This window comes from Ricinus communis, chromosome 7 (genome assembly GCF_019578655.1).
Source record: "Ricinus communis isolate WT05 ecotype wild-type chromosome 7, ASM1957865v1, whole genome shotgun sequence".
Classification (NCBI taxonomy): Eukaryota; Viridiplantae; Streptophyta; class Magnoliopsida; order Malpighiales; family Euphorbiaceae; genus Ricinus; species Ricinus communis.
The window spans coordinates 6752144-6774224 of NC_063262.1; the positions used below are offsets into that span (position 1 = coordinate 6752144).

Here is a 22081-nt window from a genome sequence, read left to right on the forward strand (position 1 = left end):
ATTAGAGATATTAAGGATAAGAGAGTTGATTATAAAAATAAAATTTTCCCACTACAGATAGACCTTTAAAACACAAGGATAATTCTGTTACAGTTTTTTAAAATTTTGATTTAAAAATTTAATGTTTTAATCTTGTGATAAGATAAAATTCTTGAAACCATTTTAAGATTTAGGTGTTAAATCTTCAAATCTCCTATTTTCTTTTTAAATTTAAGAAAGACTTGAAATTATAAATCAAATTTAAATCAAGTTAAAAGATAATACAGTTGCTTCTGAATCTAAAAATTAGCCGAATTTGATAATAAGAATCGATGAAGTCTGAGTTTAAATATTAATTAAATCAAGAAATTAAACGAAGTTAATAAAATTATTTTTTTAAAATTACAATTAATAAATGACAATATTGTAGTGAGTAATTTAATATGTTAATTTAAATTCGTTACTTGAAGGATTAAAAAGAAAAAGTTCTCATTTCAAAAAAAAAAACAGGAAAAAGATGTAAATAAAAATGAAACCCTAATTCTCAAAATCTTTTGAAATAAGATTGTATCAGTCTATTAGATATGATCTTACAAATTAAATCTAAAAGTTATTTACGATAATATCAAATATCAGAATCATACTGTAATTATCCAATATGAAAATCCTCATAATATCACTCAATAAAAATTATATAATTTCATATATTTATGATATATTAGAATGACTCATTTTAAAAATAAGATTTTTTGGTGAAAATAATATTAAATAAGTTTAGAAAATGATTTCAAATATACTATAGAAGTATAGTTAAAAGCAAAATTGAAACAGAATGAGTAATAGGAGGTTAATCGGTTTTTCCTAAATAGGTGAAGGATTGATTTTTACCTTCTGCCATTCCTTTTTTTACCAAAGATTTTGTTTATATATTTTTAATAATAACGGAATAATTTCGTCAAGACTTTTAAGACATCATACTCCATTTTTTTACTCGCTATGATGTTGACATTATATTATCAGAAAATTTTAAATCTCTTAATTTTAATAGAAAATATATCTCAATTAATTAAAATTAAGAATATCAACCCTCTAATAATTAAAAATTTAAAATATAATTCTCATATAACTATAAAATTGTTATGGTATCAGTATTTTTAAACCAAGATGTAAGTCTAACTTATCATATAAAAATAGAATTTATACATTAAAGAAAGACAAGCTAAATACTTGGTGCTTAAATTCACTTCTCAAAATTAAATAAAACTATGTTTTATAAAAATTTATAATATCTTTCTATACTAATAATGATTAAATTTGTTTGACATGTTCCTATTTTAGATTATTTTTTCTATTTTCTTGTATAGTAATTAATAGATAGAAAGAATATATACTAATGCTTAGTAATTATCTAGTAATAAAGTCATTAGTTATCTAATATGCTTCTAATAAACCAATCTTTTAAGATTTTATTAATTAATAAAATTATTCATTTATTAGAGATATTAAGGATAAGAGAGTTGATTATAAAAATAAAATTTTCCCACTACAGATAGACCTTTAAAACACAAGGATAATTCACAGTTTTTTAAAATTTTGATTTAAAAATTTAATGTTTTAATCTTGTGATAAGATAAAATTCTTGAAACCATTTTAAGATTTAGGTGTTAAATCTTCAAATCTCCTATTTTCTTTTTAAATTTAAGAAAGACTTGAAATTATAAATCAAATTTAAATCAAGTTAAAAGATAATACGATTGCTTCCGAATCTAAAAATTAGCCGAATTTGATAATAAGAATCGATGAAGTCCGAGTTTAAATATTAATTAAATCAAGAAATTAAACGAAGTTGATAAAATTATTTTTTTAAAATTACAATTAATAAATGACAATATTGTAGTGAGTAATTTAATATGTTAATTTAAATTCGTTACTTGAAGGATTAAAAAGAAAAAGTTCTCATTTCGAAAAAAAAAACAGGAAAAGATGTAAATAAAAATGAAACCCTAATTCTCAAAATCTTTTGAAATAAGATTGTATCAGTCTATTAGATATGATCTTACAAATTAAATCTAAAAGTTATTTACGATAATATCAAATATCAGAATCATACTGTAATTATCCAATATGAAAATCCTCATAATATCACTCAATAAAAATTATATAATTTCATATATTTATGATATATTAGAATGACTCATTTTAAAAATAAGATTTTTTGGTGAAAATAATATTAAATAAGTTTAGAAAATGATTTCAAATATACTATAGAAGTATAGTTAAAAGCAAAATTGAAACAGAATGAGTAATAGGAGGTTAATCGGTTTTTCCTAAATAGGTGAAGGATTGATTTTTACCTTCTGCCATTCCTTTTTTTACCAAAGATTTTGTTTATATATTTTTAATAATAACGGAATAATTTCGTCAAGACTTTTAAGACATCATACTCCATTTTTTTACTCGCTATGATGTTGACATTATATTATCAGAAAATTTTAAATCTCTTAATTTTAATAGAAAATATATCTCAATTAATTAAAATTAAGAATATCAACCCTCTAATAATTAAAAATTTAAAATATAATTCTCATATAACTATAAAATTGTTATGGTATCAGTATTTTTAAACCAAGATGTAAGTCTAAGTTATCATATAAAAATAGAATTTATACATTAAAGAAAGACAAGCTAAATACTTGGTGCTTAAATTCACTTCTCAAAATTAAATAAAACTATGTTTTATAAAAATTTATAATATCTTTCTATACTAATAATGATTAAATTTGTTTGACATGTTCCTATTTTAGATTATTTTTCTATTTTCTTGTATAGTAATTAATAGATAGAAAGAATATATACTAATGCTTAGTAATTATCTAGTAATAAAGTCATTAGTTATCTAATATGCTTCTAATAAACCAATCTTTTAAGATTTTATTAATTAATAAAATTATTCATTTATTAGAGATATTAAGGATAAGAGAGTTGATTATAAAAATAAAATTTTCCCACTACAGATAGACCTTTAAAACACAAGGATAATTCACATTACAGTTTTTTAAAATTTTGATTTAAAAATTTAATGTTTTAATCTTGTGATAAGATAAAATTCTTGAAACCATTTTAAGATTTAGGTGTTAAATCTTCAAATCTCCTATTTTCTTTTTAAATTTAAGAAAGACTTGAAATTATAAATCAAATTTAAATCAAGTTAAAAGATAATACAGTTGCTTCTGAATCTAAAAATTAGCCGAATTTGATAATAAGAATCGATGAAGTCTGAGTTTAAATATTAATTAAATCAAGAAATTAAACGAAGTTAATAAAATTATTTTTTTAAAATTACAATTAATAAATGACAATATTGTAGTGAGTAATTTAATATGTTAATTTAAATTCACACTTGAAGGATTAAAAAGAAAAAGTTCTCATTTCAAAAAAAAAAACAGGAAAAAGATGTAAATAAAAATGAAACCCTAATTCTCAAAATCTTTTGAAATAAGATTGTATCAGTCTATTAGATATGATCTTACAAATTAAATCTAAAAGTTATTTACGATAATATCAAATATCAGAATCATACTGTAATTATCCAATATGAAAATCCTCATAATATCACTCAATAAAAATTATATAATTTCATATATTTATGATATATTAGAATGACTCATTTTAAAAATAAGATTTTTGGTGAAAATAATATTAAATAAGTTTAGAAAATGATTTCAAATATACTATAGAAGTATAGTTAAAAGCAAAATTGAAACAGAATGAGTAATAGGAGGTTAATCGGTTTTCCTAAATAGGTGAAGGATTGATTTTTACCTTCCGCCATTCCTTTTTTACCAAAGATTTTGTTTATATATTTTTAATAATAACGGAATAATTTCGTCAAGACTTTTAAGACATCATACTCCATTTTTTTACTCGCTATGATGTTGACATTATATTATCAGAAAATTTTAAATCTCTTAATTTTAATAGAAAATATATCTCAATTAATTAAAATTAAGAATATCAACCCTCTAATAATTAAAAATTTAAAATATAATTCTCATATAACTATAAAATTGTTATGGTATCAGTATTTTTAAACCAAGATGTAAGTCTAAGTTATCATATAAAAATAGAATTTATACATTAAAGAAAGACAAGCTAAATACTTGGTGCTTAAATTCACTTCTCAAAATTAAATAAAACTATGTTTTATAAAAATTTATAATATCTTTCTATACTAATAATGATTAAATTTGTTTGACATGTTCCTATTTTAGATTATTTTTTCTATTTTCTTGTATAGTAATTAATAGATAGAAAGAATATATACTAATGCTTAGTAATTATCTAGTAATAAAGTCATTAGTTATCTAATATGCTTCTAATAAACCAATCTTTTAAGATTTTATTAATTAATAAAATTATTCATTTATTAGAGATATTAAGGATAAGAGAGTTGATTATAAAAATAAAATTTTCCCACTTCAGATAAACCTTTAAAACACAAGGATAATTCTGTTACAGTTTTTTAAAATTTTGATTTAAAAATTTAATGTTTTAATCTTGTGATAAGATAAAATTCTTGAAACCATTTTAAGATTTAGGTGTTAAATCTTCAAATCTCCTATTTTCTTTTTAAATTTAAGAAAGACTTGAAATTATAAATCAAATTTAAATCAAGTTAAAAGATAATACAGTTGCTTCTGAATCTAAAAATTAGCCGAATTTGATAATAAGAATCGATGAAGTCTGAGTTTAAATATTAATTAAATCAAGAAATTAAACGAAGTTAATAAAATTATTTTTTTAAAATTACAATTAATAAATGACAATATTGTAGTGAGTAATTTAATATGTTAATTTAAATTCGTTACTTGAAGGATTAAAAAGAAAAAGTTCTCATTTCAAAAAAAAAAAAACAGGAAAAAGATGTAAATAAAAATGAAACCCTAATTCTCAAAATCTTTTGAAATAAGATTGTATCAGTCTATTAGATATGATCTTACAAATTAAATCTAAAAGTTATTTACGATAATATCAAATATCAGAATCATACTGTAATTATCCAATATGAAAATCCTCATAATATCACTCAATAAAGATTATATAATTTCATATATTTATGATATATTAGAATGACTCATTTTAAAAATAAGATTTTTTGGTGAAAATAATATTAAATAAGTTTAGAAAATGATTTCAAATATACTATAGAAGTATAGTTAAAAGCAAAATTGAAACAGAATGAGTAATAGGAGGTTAATCGGTTTTTCCTAAATAGGTGAAGGATTGATTTTTACCTTCTGCTATTCCTTTTTTTACCAAAGATTTTGTTTATATATTTTTAATAATAACGGAATAATTTCGTCAAGACTTTTAAGACATCATACTCCATTTTTTTACTCGCTATGATGTTGACATTATATTATCAGAAAATTTTAAATCTCTTAATTTTAATAGAAAATATATCTCAATTAATTAAAATTAAGAATATCAACCCTCTAATAATTAAAAATTTAAAATATAATTCTCATATAACTATAAAATTGTTATGGTATCAGTATTTTTAAACCAAGATGTAAGTCTAACTTATCATATAAAAATAGAATTTATACATTAAAGAAAGACAAGCTAAATACTTGGTGCTTAAATTCACTTCTCAAAATTAAATAAAACTATGTTTTATAAAAATTTATAATATCTTTCTATACTAATAATGATTATATTTGTTTGACATGTTCCTATTTTAGATTATTTTTTCTATTTTCTTGTATAGTAATTAATAGATAGAAAGAATATATACTAATGCTTAGTAATTATCTAGTAATAAAGTCATTAGTTATCTAATATGCTTCTAATAAACCAATCTTTTAAGATTTTATTAATTAATAAAATTATTCATTTATTAGAGATATTAAGGATAAGAGAGTTGATTATAAAAATAAAATTTTCCCACTACAGATAGACCTTTAAAACACAAGGATAATTCTGTTACAGTTTTTTAAAATTTTGATTTAAAAATTTAATGTTTTAATCTTGTGATAAGATAAAATTCTTGAAACCATTTTAAGATTTAGGTGTTAAATCTTCAAATCTCCTATTTTCTTATATATATATATATATATATATATATATATATATATATATATATATATATATATATATATTTAAGAAAGACTTAGAATTATAAATCAAATTTAAATCAAACTAAAAGATAATATAGTTGCTTCCGAATCTAAAAATTAACTAAATTTTATAATAAAAATCGATGAAATCTAAATTTAAATATTAATTAAATTGAAAAATTAAATAAAATTATTTTTTAGAAATTATAATTAATAAATAAAAATATTATAATGAGTAATTTAATATGTTAATTTAAGTCTCATTACTTGAAGGATTAAAAAGAAAAAGTCCTCTTTTCAAAAAAAAAAAAAAAAGGAAAAAGATGTAAATAAAAATGCTCAAAATCTTTTGAAATAAGATTATATCTGTCTATTAGATATGATGTTACAAATTAAATCTAAAAATTGTTTACGATAATATCAAATATCATAATTATACTGTAATTATCCAATATGAAAATCCTCATAAATCCAATACCTCATCTATTTTTTTATTTCAGAAAAATAATTATACTAAAAAAATTTGACTTCGTCCAGTGAATTCTGTTGTAGCATTAGCAAACAGTTGTGCAGTGAACCTGATGTGGTGTGGCGATAGCAAATAGCGAAGCTCCGCTAGTTTTTCTTTTTTAGTTTTGATTTATTTTTTTATCTTATTTTTGGAAATTATAAAAATTAAAACCGTAATAACCATTTGTCAAAACGAAACAAACAAGCGAACCCTCGTCGTGTCGTCCCCTTCCTTTTCATTTCATTTTCCTGCGAAAACAAAATTATAAAAGAAAAAGAAAGATTTCACAAACAAACCCTAATTTGCAATACATAAAACATTGAAACAGCGAAGATAAACAAAATAGAAAACAGAAAAGTGTAGAAACTATTGAATCGGAGAGAATATCAATAAATCGATGCAGTAATGGGAGCAGCAGGCTCTAAACTCGAGAAAGCTCTGGGCGACCAGTTTCCTGAAGGCGAACGATACTTTGGCCTCGAGAATTTTGGAAACACTTGTTACTGTAACAGCGTCTTGCAGGTTTTTTCTGTTTTATCTAATTCAATTCTTTGTTTTCTTGTTTTGTTGGATCATCTTATTTTTATTTTATTCTTTTGAGTCTCTTCATTTTGAGATATTGACCTTTGTATATGTATAAAATCGATTTTGTTTCGAAGCTTTTATTTTGCGCTAGATTTTATCTTTCTATGTTTCTCTCAAGTGTACATTTTGATATTTCTTATGTATGTGTATATAACTTGTGCTACATGGAGATTTAATCTGCGAGTGTTACGATAATTTGAATGATTGTTTGAAATACGTCTGTAATCCATTCATTTATAATTAACTTTGAACTAAATTGCTTTGTTAATTAAGTTGGATTCTTTTATTATTGGTATGGTTTACTTTGAAATGTTCTATTTATCATGTACGATGCTAACATTGAATAGATAGAATTAGATTTTGGAAGAAAAAAAAAATCTTTGTGTTGTGTTGTATTAGCTATTGAAATGGTTGAGTTAGATTTAAAGCTTTTAATTGTAAATCACAGTAGCTTCTTAAGGAAACTTTATGCTCATTTTTGAAAATTCTTTTACAGTGTTTTTACACTGGAATTTGTTAATTTCACACTTCTTGAGGTTCTGTTAAAATCTTAAAGTGGCGTTAATAATCAGTTTCTGGAACTAGCATTAATGTTTTATCTCTATTTAGATTTGTGTTAGGTATAATCCCACAGTGAGAGTTTGATTTCTTGCTTTCTTGGGAAATTGTAGCCAACATCTATTCATCTATGAATAGGTAATGCATCGTCGTTGTGATACTGAGAAGCATTCTCTTTAACTATGTTCAAAATTGTTTACTTTCTAATAAGGATTCTCATTAACTATATTTGAAATAGTTACCCAATGATACTTATTCAAGTCTTACTTTTTCTTCTTTTTTCCCCTTTACACTGCAGGCACTTTATTTTTGTGTACCTTTTCGAGAACAATTACTAGAATATTATGCAAATAATAAAAGTGGTGGAGATGCTGAAGAGAACCTTTTGACATGCTTGGCGGACTTATTTACACAGGTAATGATTCTGCTGGTCAACTTTTGGATGTTATTTGGAGTATCAGATCAAATTGCTTATAATTTAGAATTCTTGTCTTCATCCTTTTCTAAACTGCTCATAAAATGGAGATCCTCTTATTAGAAGATAGGCACTAGTAGCTAAAATTTTCCTCTTGACCGTTTTTGGCTATGACTCCTTTGTCCATTCTTCAGTTGTGTAAAAAGATAGCAAAAATAACATCTGATTCAATGTGCTCTCTCTGAATGTGTGATGTTGATATCTGTATCCTATCTTAGCATTTGCCTTTACATTCAATACATATGTAAATGCTCACTCCTTTGCTGTGCTTGTTTTTGAATCTTCGGTTTTTGCATAGGTTATTTAAGATAATTATCTAGCTTTTCCTTTCTTGTTATATCTATATCCTCATATTAGCATTAATAAATATTTTAATGTTTTTGGACGTTACTGTTGGAATTTTGTACAGCTAATTGATATAGTTTTGGGAATTTTATATTATTCTGAAGTTCCACCATGTCACAGAACCATGTATAGTGATTGCTTGTTTACTACTTCAGCTATGGTGCTGGGACTAACTATTGATTATTCTTGTGTGTAGATAAGTTCACAGAAGAAAAAAACAGGTGTAATTGCTCCAAAGCGTTTTGTACAGAGATTGAAAAAACAAAATGAGCTTTTTCGTAGCTATATGCACCAGGTATATGCTCATTAATATCTAATTAGCAAGTCTAGCGATGAATTAGTCATAAATTTAGACTGCAAATAATACAACTTTTTGATAAATGATTATTTACATTTATAATTTATTGCAGGATGCTCATGAATTTCTGAATTTCTTACTAAATGAACTTGTTGACATACTGGAGAAGGAGGCTCAAGCTGCCAAGAGTGATCCAGAAACTTCATCCTCGCCTGAGAAGATTCCAAATGGGCCCAAGAATGGTCAGGCAAATGGTGTTTCAAAGGAGCCTTTAGTGACCTGGGTGCACAAAAATTTTCAGGTGCCTTACTCAATCGATTTTTATATATTCTTATTTAGTATTTACTTGTGCATAAATTTGCACAATTAAATGCTTAAACACTATAAATATATTTCACCAAATTAGTTCCTTGGTTATTCATTGTTGAATTGCAATGCAACTTGCTTACTTCCACACCACTCCTTCCCTCCCCCTCCCTCTCCCTCCTCAGCAGACCAACTGCACTATAAAATAAAAATAAGAAAGCTAGCATCTCATTATTCTTCTGCATACTTGAATCAGGGAATTCTTACCAATGAGACACGATGCCTGCAGTGTGAGACTGTTACAGCAAGAGATGAAACATTTTTCGACTTGAGCCTTGATATTGAACAGAACAGTTCGATAACAAGCTGTTTGAAAAATTTTAGTTCCACAGAGACCTTGAACGCAGAGGATAAGTTTTTCTGTGACAAGTGCTGCAGGTAAGGGCTTTTGTCCAACTTCCATCAGCTGTTGATTTCTGATTGTTGACATTGATAATTTCTATGTTAATTGGATAAATTCACCATTTCATGCCGTTCTGAAATAATTGTGTGATACAGTCTGACCTGTAATTATTTAGATTGTAATCACATGGACGTCTAGACCTTTATTTCTTGCTTTAGGGACTAGCAAACAAGATGGACTTACAATAACTATTGGTGTCTCTTGTATTGTAAATTTCCTGGAGGTTAAATTGATAGGAAGACCAAGTGAGATAATATTAAATTTAAGAAAAGTCTATGTTGCTGAAGACGATGCCAGGGGGGATCTCATAACTAATAGAAGTCTACTAAGAGGGGATTACTGCTGCTGGACTGCTGTGAGTGATTATAGAAGTACTATATACTTTTCATTTATATTTAAGTTTTTTTTTTTTGAAGCAATAGAGCCTAGGAAAAAATAGTAACAGGTTACCGCTGTTAGAGGCTGCTGTCTGCCTTTTGTATGCATCACAAAGTTAATTCCATGCAACATACGGTTATAGTTTTTCTCAAATTTACATTAGTGATGTGTTCTGGACAGCACTTATCTAGTTGGTTGTGCTCTTTGTGTATTTTTTTATTTTTGAATTTTTGGATGAATATTTTAACTTGCGACTATCAATGGCTGTAATTTGCTCATAATTTTTACTATACAAATTACAAACATCTCATGTATGTAACAACCAATTGAAAATCTTTTGTTGAGCGTGCAGTTTGCAAGAAGCCCAGAAGAGGATGAAGATAAAGAAACCCCCTCACATCTTGGTCATCCATTTGAAGAGGTTCAAATACATTGAGCAGCTGAGCCGGTACAAGAAGCTATCCTATCGAGTTGTATTCCCACTTGAGCTGAAGCTGAGTAACACAGTAGAAGATTCAGACATTGAATACTCATTATTTGCAGTAGTTGTTCATGTTGGAAGCGGGCCCAATCATGGACACTATGTCAGCCTTGTGAAAAGCCATAATCACTGGCTGTTTTTTGATGACGAAAATGTCGAGATGATTGATGAGTCTGCTGTGCAAACTTTCTTTGGGTCATCACAGGAATATTCGAGTAATACGGATCATGGGTACATCTTGTTTTACGAGAGCCTTGGTGCTAGTAACAAGAGTTGAAAAAAGAGAGTGTTGGTTTTACAGATAGGTACTTTAATCATTCGGACTGGACTCATCTTTTCCTTATTTTCTGTTATTATTGTTTTACCTTTTCCCTTTTGACCTTCAACCAGTGGGAAGAGTTCTCAAATGTCATATTTGAGAATGATAATGATGAGTTGTGAAAAATGTATACTTGGGTTGTTTCCCTGTACAGTGGATGGTGGAAGCACTGCTATCCTTTTGTTTCTTTCTTCTTCTTTTTCTTTTTCCCCTTTTACTTTCTCAGAATAAGAGGAAAGAAGATCAGTGTATATGGTGTGAGAATTTCAGAGACACTTTGTATTCTTCATGGTTGAGAATGTTTAATCATTCATTAAAATTGCGATCCAATGGGAACTTCTCAAATTGATATGCGAATTTGTGAAATCTGTTATCAGTTCGGATCCTTGCATATTTCAGTGTGTAGCTTAAGAGGTAAGGAATCTTGTCTTGTAGAAGCAATATCCTATCCAAAGAATTTTCCACAAGCTTTTTTAGCCTTCATAGTCGTAAGATATTTACCAGAGCATGTGGTTAATTGAATTTTTCGTTTGATTTGTTTCGGATGTAATTGATGACAGAATTGATGTTATGAGGTATTTATTATGAAAGAAGTTAGTGAAACTGATCACCTTTAGCAAGCGGATTAGATGTGTTCAAGTATTCGTTTTCAGGAAAAAAAACAAGTGTTCAGAAGTAGTCGTTCTTGTGAATATTCAGATTTTTCATTTCAGAAGCAATTTATTGAGTGCAAAATGTTTGTGTATACCATTTTAAAATTGGACAAAAGCCAACACTGAAATTGATTCAGAATTAATTTTTATTCATTCCTTCAGTCATTCTCTGTTGTATTTGTTCTTATCACGGTACAACATGGTCGTGAACACATTGGCATAAATCAAACTTAGCTTCTTCAGTTTCTTCTGTTTGACACAATTTCTACATTATTTCAGCATTAGAACCTAAAATATTTAAATAAATAAATAAATATTATACGGCCATACATGGAAGTCTTGCTTGTATATCTTGCCAAGCGGTTGTCTTAAGTCTTATATTTTACAGTCCGGCTTCATTGAATGATGTATCTATATACTTTTCACAATTTACTAATACATTTATGTAAACTATTTAACAATTCATCTCTTCTATTAATATTATATTAAATTATGTTCCAGTTATGTATTGCATAATCTTCCTCTTAACATTTGAACAGCAAGTAATAAAGAAAACTGCAAAAAATACTGTTCTCTAATAGCATTGCAAAACTTTGCAATTTATTTCCTCACCTCCCAAAGATTCCACCCAAGAGAGTTGTGTTAATTTGTTAAAACAGTTTCCTATATATATATATTAAGAAATTTTTTCAAATATTTCTTTTGTTCGATTATAATAATAGTTTAGCTTAATATTTTTATTTATAAACTCAGTGATTTCTATATTTAAACAAAAGTCCAATTTATTTATCTAACTATTTTATTGATAATATTGTTATAAATTAAATTAAATACATTAACCCTGCAAAACATGCAGGGTAATATCTAGTTAGTTCAGTCATAAAATTCTATAGGGACATTTACAAATGAATTTTAGTGCAACCAAAGAAAAGAAGAATGAATTCAAGAAGCTGTATCCATGAAAGTGTCTTCATTCAATAGTGCTTCAAAATCAATCAGATCATTGATTTCAGCCATTGCTTCAGAGTTGTTGATGTGGCTGTGCACAACCTGCAAAATCATTTTGATAGAATCACAAATATTATTATGACTTCATAACAATGAAGAAATCATACAGATTAATGCAGTAATATATCAAATAAATTTACAACTCGGTCAATCATTCGGGTTGACTGAGCTGTATTTCGAATATACCAAGAAGCTGCTTCTCTTGGCAAAATAAGATATTAATAAAGAGGGTCTCAACTTCCTCACGTAAAGATATTGAGCAGGTTCAGGCATCGGTAGTACCTTCATTGTCATTTCTAATTTTGAGGGCATTATTTGGATCCATTTATAACAAAAACAGCCATAACTGGAAGAAACTGAATAAAGTAACATGTTGATTACCTTAGTCTCCTGGATTTCGGTGACAACATTCAGCAGCCTGCAATATTGATCTCTTGCCTCACGATTTTGATGCATGGATTTCACCCTTGCAAGGGCTATCTGTGATCTTGCTTCTGTTTGCTTTCTGCCTTCTTTAAAGAAATCATCATCCTCCTCCTTTGAAATTGTATCCTTTTTGCTAGGACCCTCAGTAAGTGCTTCTGATTTGAATCCACGCAAGCCACTACGTTTTCGTCTCCACCGCAAGATCACTTTTTCCACTATTCCTACTGACCATACTATCTTTCTATAGTTTTTCCTGACCTGGTGGCCTCTTACATGAGCCTTTTCACCAGAGAAGGTAAGAGTTAGGTACTAGCATTCCAAATTTGAATAAAAGAACTCGTACGAGAGAGCCAAAGTGCAGATAGATTTCTTAAAAAGAAAAAAAGGCAAGAGCACAAATTTGTAGAAGTGATGAAAAGGCACCTGAATTTTAACAATTCGCTGCCGAATTATCAAGAATTCCTTTCTACCCTTCCAACTGCGGAACTTGTTTTGAATCCGTATTGCAGCAGCATGCACTGGCTCATCATTCTGTCCTTGCTTGTTTGCCTTAACCGCTATAAGTGAAAGAGCATGTTCATGCGATATTCCAAATTTATCATCACCAAACTCTTTCAATTGCTTCTTTTGAAAGGACTGTACCCTGAAGACTTGGTGAATGCGAGCAGCGGCCTGTGTAGCATTACAAACAGCAGCTAATGAGTCCTTTAAGGACTGCCCATATGGCAAGTCCTTATTACTGATACTTGTAATATGCTCTGGAACTAGCTGCCCTCCTCTTGGTCCAGATATTTCTGCATTGTCACTATCCTGGTTATCCAGATTAAGAGAAGAAAGGTGGGCACTCAAAGCAGATTCTGCAAGATAACCAGCAATTCCTTTGTGTCCATTAGCAGAAGCTAGGTCAGCAGGTGTTCTGCCTGCAGGGTATTTGGGAGTTGGATCTGTTAATGCTCCAGGAGCTGCACCAAGAAGGACCAGGGATGCAACTGTACGTTCTCTGATATTCAAGCCAAATTAATTAGAAAAGAAATACAAATAAAAATTGAATATATAACAGATAATAAAAAAAAGATTCCGATGACTAGCACTTTACTGATGTCATTTGATCCCCAGAAGAGAAATTAGAACCTGATGCCGCCATACAAAGACAAGCTCATTTTTTCCTTTCCCCTTCAACACCAAAGCATAAATCAACTACAAACATTCTCTTGGGATCTAGCATGAGCTGCATGCCCTTTGAACATGGTCTTACTACACAATACAAATATCTTGAAAAAAGAAAATCCCCAGTCCTCTCCTACAAGGTTTACTACCCAGTGAAACATTATCAAACTCAATGCTGAAAGCCAATCTGCAATATGACTTCTGTTGTGCAATGTTCTAAGACAGACAGGAAAGGTTGCTTCAGGAACAATACTCACCTGCCACAAGATGCTGCCCAATGAAGTGCAGTCCATCCATTCGCATCACGGAAGTTGACACTAACACCTGCAATTATTGTGGGTTCAAGGGCCCAGTCATAGCCAAGAGCAGCTGCAAAATGTAATACTCCCTGACCACCTTCATCCAATATACTAGGGCCTTTTCCACCCTCAGCTGCCTTCTGTAACAGCCAAAAATGTAACCTGTCTTTGAGTAGCTTTTGAAGAAATTCCTCCTTAACTGTCTCCAAGGAAACTCCTACTTCTGAAGTAAGCTTTAACATGTGATCCCATTCATCAGTATCCTCTTTCAAAAATGAACTGACCGTGTTGCTCAATTGGGAGATTCGGTCTATTTTGCTGGTATTGTATTCTGGAAGGTGCACAGAGCTCGGAGACAATAATTTTCCAAACCGTGTGTGAAGGTCTACACTACTTGCGCTGCTGCTATAATCATCATTAATATCCACATCTTGGATATGACTGAGTCGGTATTCAAATTCACGCACTTCACTACATGCTACCCTATCTGAACATGTAACATAGAAAGGAACCATCCCAGCCTTGTTTAAAGGAGTCTGGCAACAAAGAACACCATCAGCTATAACTTCTGCTTGAACTTCAACTTCCCCAAACATACATGACCATTTACAATCTTCTGCTTCTTCTCGATTCTTCAAGAATCTTCCAGTAATCAAAACCTGCATGGGAAGAATGATTTGGCAAAGAAAATTATAACATGAAAAGTAGAGAAACATAGACTGTTTTGAGTAAGAAACAGTTCAGCTTGTCCCTCAGTCCTCATGCCCATAGGAAAAGGCTGTTATCCAGCTCACATGCAAACTAAGTTGAAGAGTACCTTAATTTCTAAGCCAACATATGCCCAGTTTGGTGAAAAATCAATGATGCTATAAAGCTGGTCCTGGGAGAGGGAAGGACCCAGCATGTAGGAATCCAAGTGCACTTGAGAAGGAATTTTGGGATCGGCAATCACATTTTCACTTTCAACTGTATCCCAGTAGGCCTCAGAACTGGAATGCATTTTTGATGCATTCACATCTCCAAGTTCCTTGCTCATCCATCGGTTGAAACTATCAAGCTTCTTTAAATCTTCTCCAGATAGTGCACGATCTAACAAATGCTGCTTCCCAGCAGAAGAGTATATGGATTTTCCCTCCAGGATCAGACTCTGCTCTCTGTTTGAAAGCTGAATCTGACCACCATGTTCTACAGGACGATCAGTTCCTCTTGTTTGGGAAAGCTCAAGTTTATCGACTAAATCGCCACTAACAAGTTCTTGTTCACAAAAGCTAGCAGTGAGATCAGATGTCGAGTCTGAGCATTTTGAGAGATGCGAAGTAGCACCTTCGAAAGTCTGTTAGCAAGGTAAATTAGAAGTACGAATAAATAATGCCAAGAGAAGAAGGTTACATATACTCTTTTATAGGGGAAATATGATTCTTCAATTAAGGCATTGGGTAATCCATCACAATAATGATATTGATAATGCATATATTATAATTATTAATGCGATAGCCATCACATGAGTGGGACATAGAAAATAACCTAATATATTTCACTCATGAACTGTATGAAGCAAATGCCTCACTAGAACTCAGCTATTATTAAAATTTAAAGTGAAAATCATCATGCAGAAGAGTATGTAATTTGATAAACCATCATATTATCTGACTAAAAATAAAATGCCATCAAAAGTTGTAGTGCAAAACGAACATTGAACTGTTACCTGCAAATCTTTATGGACTGGTAAATGACTCCCATACTCTTGCTTTCTACCAAAGTTGGTAAAAAGTTGTCTCAGTATTTCATCTTCCTGTTTAGGAATGATTCCTTTTGTATCAGCTAGTGATGTAAATGGAGGTTGAAAATTCAAAGATTCAGTTCCAGGAGTACAATTTTCTAAAACGTCCTCCCATGAGGGTAAGTCAAAATATTTCTGGGGCTGATATGCTAATCCGGCACCATCAGTATCTTCAGCTTTATCCACTCTGGCAGGTGAAACAAATTCCCTTTTGGGAACAGCCGACTTTCTCCCTCGATAGTCACCTAAAGATTATCACATAAGTTGTCATATTGCTCTTTAAAGTGAAAGACAACTAGTGTGCCATGCTTTAATAAAGAAAAAGGTCTAAACATCAAAGTAACAATGTAAAAGAGCCAATTTACTTGAAAACAACACAGGATCATGATGATCAGGAAAGCCAGCACTAATCTTCTCTGTTGCAGGCTGCTGTACCTCAAGAAAAGAATGAAATCTGGAACTCACTTGGTGATCATATACTGCATCAGATATCATATTCACCAGTAAGAGTTTATAATAAAGAAAGCATTCATCAGATTAAGAGGTTCAGCGCTATACAGATTCTCCAAATAAAATAACACTGAGAAACAATGACATTCAGAAGATAGAAATATAAATGCACCTGATTCAGCGTCCTCATATTCTGATGCCTGAGCACTACTCATGCTTACTGTATCTGTAGTTTGTGCAGGTACCTGGTTACTATCATGATGAAAATTGGAAGAAGCAGAAGTATCCATCTCAGAATGGGGTAAAGTGTCTTCAATCTCTTGGGGATATGGAGTAGAATCTTCATACTGTTTGATGCGGTTAAAATTTGTCCTGTTGCCCTGATGGAATATTACATCCGTAGTACAAACTCAGCATGTGAAAATATTTACCCTAGACTAGATAATTATCATTTTTGAGCTAGAGTAAGAAAATAGGTTAGTTATCCATAAATGCTAAACTTTGCAGCGATTAAATTCTATCAATTTATTGATTTGAACAATATATTTTAGAATTGGTAAGAATTATATTCAAGGGTGATAATCACAGCCAAGATATTCATCTATGCTAATGTGGAGCTTCATCAGCATTATGACATTGAATGATTGACTAAGATTACAAGTTTACCACTAATGTTCAGGATATAGAGTTACATGCATATTTTGCCAACTAGTTTTTGTACCACAAACACAGTAATTGCTTATTTTAGAGAAATGCCTGTTCTTATATAAGTTTTAATGCATAATAGTCGATTGCTTGTTCTTAATTAAATTTTAGCGGATCAGAGACTAATCAGACAGTTTTTAATTGAAGGTGATCACATCATGCTCATCATAGGATCAAGTGACAACCACAAGCTCTTCCTACTTGACTGGAGGAGAATTTGATTTGGTCATGTGATTTTCAGAAATAATTATTGATTATCCACTTCTTTTTATGTTTTCAGGTTTATATGCTCCTAATATATGTTACATGGCAATTATTTTGTGCCTTATAACAGCTGTTCTTTTTAAATTGTTCAAAGAAGATGAAATTTTTGGAATTCAGACCAGCTAATTAACTAAAACAAATAAATGGAGGAAGTAATGTCACCTTTACTTCCCGGTAGTGGACAAGTACTATGTGAGAAAGTTCCCTGCATTACAGGCAAGAAATGAGAAATAGAAGACAACAAGTACTATGTGAGAAAGTTCCCTGCATCACAGGCAACTAATGAGAAATAGAAGACAACAAATACTATGAAAGGAAGATCTCTGAATTGTAGATTACTATGTAAGAAATGAAAGAGAACAAGCTTAAGAGATTGAAAAGCAGAAGTAAGCAACCAGTAATTATTTCAACAACTTTAACAGCAACTCATTCCCATAGAAGATCAGCAATAAAAGATTACAAGTGATTGCCGAGACTCACAATGTTGTTCAACATTTTCTAGCTATCCACATATTTGTATCAGCAGAACAACTATTGGCCAATTGCATTTGTGCTAGAGAGAGACGCACATATGGAAAGAGTTGGTTTAAGCGGACAAGGGAAAAAAAAAAAAAGAAACTCAACAAATTTAGACAAAAATAATTAAACAGACAACTTACATTGATAAGCTTATGCTCCAGGTTGTCAAAAACTTTATAAGCACAATTTTCTCATCCCCAAAAGGAGGAAAAAGGAGTCGCATGTTATGAAATTGTTTTATACATTTCTTTTACTGCAAGAAATTATATGAAGTGTTACTTAATTTTACTTATTCAACAATCAAACCACTATTAACTGGAAGTTGAGCATTAAACAGTCTGATAATCATAGCTAATGTATGTCAAAGGATTAGAGCATGTCACTACGAACCAGGGCATTGAGGGGTAAGAATGATTTGGAAGGTCCAAAACAAAAAATAGTGGTCTTTGCGAGCAACAGCATAATGGAGGCACCACTTCAAGGTGACAATCTACCCTGAGTTATATCCCTCCTCTTGCCCCCATTTTAGCACATGGAGGACGGAATATACGAAATAGATTATGAAGAAAGTAATAAATTAAAGAAAAGGGAGAAAAACAAGGCTACTTTTTGCACTTTCAAAAATGGATTTATTGATGTTTATCTCCCCTCTTTATCCCCTAGAGTGTTCAAAAAGTCATGTTTAAAGCTATTGTTCTCCTGCTTGTTGTGCAGGAAAAACCTGAAATGAGAACCACAAACTATGATTAATAAACTTTTGCAAAGAATACATGCACAGATGTGCATACATACACAATAATGCATTTACAAAGGGCAGTGATAAAGACCATGCATGTAAAGATTAATCGACTCACTCTTCAAGCATCCAGTAACTGCGTCTTTGAAAATTTTCATTTTCTTCTCCATGGGCATAGTAGCAATGCAGCACATCAATGCTTCCCGACTGCAAGAACATACAGTTTTCAGTCACATATATCTGGAAGCATAAATACATTTAAAACAAAAATAGTGCCCTACCTCATAGCAAAATATACACCAGAGTAAAAGATAACAGTTAAAAGGTGAAGTTATAGGCTCAAAGCAGCGCGAGTCAAATTTACACAACCCAAATCTAGAGTAATGCTCATAATAATGAAATGAAAAACCTAATAAGTATTACTTATGCTTACCTTGAGCCTCTCATGAGCCTCTTTCACTGTCTTCCCATCTTTTTTCTTCCTCCAGTTATGACCATCTTTTCTGAAGTATCTCAGCACCTTGCGATCAAAAAGGAAAAGTGAACCACCTAAAAAATGAACAGCAAATAGAAGAAAAGTTATCAGACAATTACCAGCTACTTTTAGCCTACTTGACATTGCAATTTGCAGCTGAAACTGCTTTTTAAGTGTTTTAGTTATTTTAAAGTTTTACGAAAAAGATCATGCCAAACCTATGTAGGAGTTTTTATTACTGGTAATCAACATATTCAGTATTGTGTTTTTATTGACAATGCCAAACAAACCCTTTATACTTTGTTCTTGTGCTAATAATTTTATTTGACTTTTGGGAGAAACCAAAGATCAAAATGTGAATGTGAATTAAATTTCCTATCTACGTTTGAAGAATAAGCAAGTGGCTTTATAGATTTCAAGAAATATAGAAGCAGAGCAGTTGCAAAGAAAAGGTTGATCACGGGTATTCAAGAAAGAACAGACATGTAAAATTTAATTAGACTAAACAAGTTAAACCAATATGTAATCCCTCAATGTTTTAGACACCCAAAATATCATTCAAGGCAGTTTCATTGAAAAAGGAAAGAAATATAATGTCAAGTTAATTGAGAAAATTTATCAGCAAAAAAGCCCATAAAGAAGTCTTCCATAAAGAAGTCTTACTTGACGGCAGATGTGCAGGTTCTGGCGCAATACGAAATTTGTTATAATTGCGAAGAATTTCACAAATTTCAGCTGGCCGGAGCCATCTATGCTGTGCTTCTACAAGTATTTGCTGAATATCTGCGTTCATCATATGACGATTATATAAGAAAAAAAGACTTCATATTGACAAATGTGAAAGACATTAACAGAAGAAGAGTATGCAAATCAGAAAACTCTTGCCAATGCCTAGTCCACCACTTTATTTAACAAGAACTACGTGAGGACAAACAAAGATAAGTTAAAGAACTACTGCAGCACATGAAAAAACTGCTTCTGTGGCATAGAATGGTAATAGAAGAGCCATCTTTGATCAACTGGAAGTTATTTTAACAGGGTTGAATATGGACTTCACACTATCTAAACCAACCCAGATCCAAATTGGGAATACTTAACATATATCCTTACCTCTCAGCACTTAGAAACTAACAGTGTTAAAGTGCTACTCGTGTTGTTCAAGAAGCTCAGCTAATAATGAACACAACAACATCAAATTCGAAAACCAAGACTGCTGCTAGTATTACATACATACATACTACGGCAGAAAAATCCATGAAGATGAAACTCAAAAAATTAAAAGGAAATAAAAAGACCCAAAAAGAACAAGAAGCAGAATTATAGACCAAGAAGAAATAATAGAAATTTTTACCAAGCTGGTTACCGAGAGGGTGTCGCCTTGCCTCTGCCATGACCTTCTCTTTAGTTATCTCTCTGTGCAAAGACCTTTATTTTTTTGGCCCAGTTCTGGAATTAGGAACAGAGGAAAAGTGAGAGTTTTAATTACAGAGAAAGTGACGATTGCTTATTATTACAACTGAGTCCACTTTGACGTGTGAACTGTGCTTCCCTCCTTTCCTTATTTTCATTTCCTTTTTCCAATAATAAATTCAAATAAGATTGCATCACTTTAAATTAGGGCGTAATTCTAGCTTTCTCCAAATAAATTTGCCTAAAAATGAAATTAAAATTAGCAACATAAATATTTCTTTAATAAAAAAAATTAGTGTCTAGTAGGTAGCTATCATTGGACTAAGTAAAACATTTTCCATTTCAAAGATAAAAATGGAAAATATATTTTTAAAATATGCGTTAAAAGACCATTTTTAATTGAATTAACAATTTGGTACATTTTATCTCGGATTTACTTTTTTTCCTTTTTTATTTTTTTGTTTAAACACTAACTCTATATTTGGATTGGAAAAAAATAAAAGAAAAAGAAAATAAAAGAAATAAAAGAGTTAAATAATACTTTTTATATCTAAAAAGATTAAGTGAGAAAGAAAAATTAATTGTTTATTTTTCGTTTTTTTTTTACTATTTTAAAAATAAAATAAACAGAATTAAAAAAATAGTGAAAAAATAAAGAATTAATTATTTTTTTATTTTATGTTTAAAAATTAAGAATGTATTATAATATAATTTTTTAAAATTAATTTTTAAAATAAAAAGTTTAGTTTATATGAAAAATGGACAGTAATATTTATTTATTAGTGTACGTTGGTGTAGATATAATAAATGACGAAGCTCCATCAATGCTTATCCTCAATTGACGACAGCGAGTGGCTTTAGGCAGGGGTGCAATTGAGCCGACCCTAGCTGAGGTTTTAAATGTTTTAGTTTAGCAATTTAAATTGAACCGGGTTGGAATTTGATTATATTTTTGGATTCTTAAGTATGAGTCGGCTCGTTTCAATTATTTTAAATTTAAGCTCAATTCTATATCAAGTCGATTATAAGTTCAAATTGACTTTTAAATTCAAATTTTTGAATTTAAGCTCGAATTTATTAAATATATAATTATAAATTTATTAATTAAAAGTAAATTATATGCAAAAGTAAAATATATATTTAAATCTAATAGTAAAAAAAATAACATTAAAAATGTTAAAATGAACTTCAATTAAAAACATAAAATAAATAGAAAGAAAGAATAACAAATTGTAGGATATTACAATAGAATAACAAATTGTCGGATATCATAGTACAACAAAATCTATAATTTCAGACATTTTATCCTTAATATAAGTAGTATATTAAAACTCAAATATCTATAAAAAAAGGTTTCATCAATTTATTTAAT

General features: G+C 29.7%; 2 protein-coding genes across 5 annotated transcripts; one reads left to right on the forward strand and one right to left on the reverse strand.

The window, feature by feature from the left end:
• Positions 1–6783: 6783 nt before the first annotated feature.
• Positions 6784–11174, forward strand: LOC8269073 (ubiquitin carboxyl-terminal hydrolase 4). Its single transcript, XM_002531223.4, has 6 exons — positions 6784–7131; positions 8051–8167; positions 8769–8867; positions 8983–9171; positions 9433–9614; positions 10370–11174. The coding sequence occupies exons 1-6, from the start codon at positions 7015–7017 to the stop codon at positions 10773–10775; spliced, it is 1110 nt and encodes a 369-aa protein (XP_002531269.1). The 5' UTR covers positions 6784–7014; the 3' UTR covers positions 10776–11174.
• Positions 11175–12234: 1060 nt separating this feature from the next.
• LOC8269072 (calmodulin-binding transcription activator 3) lies at positions 12235–20856 on the reverse strand. Of its 4 annotated transcripts, none has more exons than XM_048376668.1 (13): positions 20663–20856; positions 19963–20082; positions 19258–19373; positions 18943–19031; positions 17732–17774; positions 16773–16980; positions 16516–16629; positions 16076–16395; positions 15188–15703; positions 14329–15029; positions 13328–13904; positions 12860–13183; positions 12235–12520 (listed from the first exon to the last, which is right to left on the reverse strand). In XM_048376668.1, the coding sequence occupies exons 1-13, from the start codon at positions 20688–20690 to the stop codon at positions 12413–12415; spliced, it is 3264 nt and encodes a 1087-aa protein (XP_048232625.1). In that variant the 5' UTR covers positions 20691–20856; the 3' UTR covers positions 12235–12412. The 4 variants fall into 4 exon arrangements, with proteins under 4 accessions (XP_048232625.1, XP_048232624.1, XP_048232626.1 ...); XM_048376667.1 differs by having other exon boundaries at positions 20651–20855; XM_048376669.1 differs by lacking the exon at positions 20663–20856 and adding an exon at positions 18229–18341 and having other exon boundaries at positions 19258–19344.
• Positions 20857–22081: the final 1225 nt, after the last annotated feature.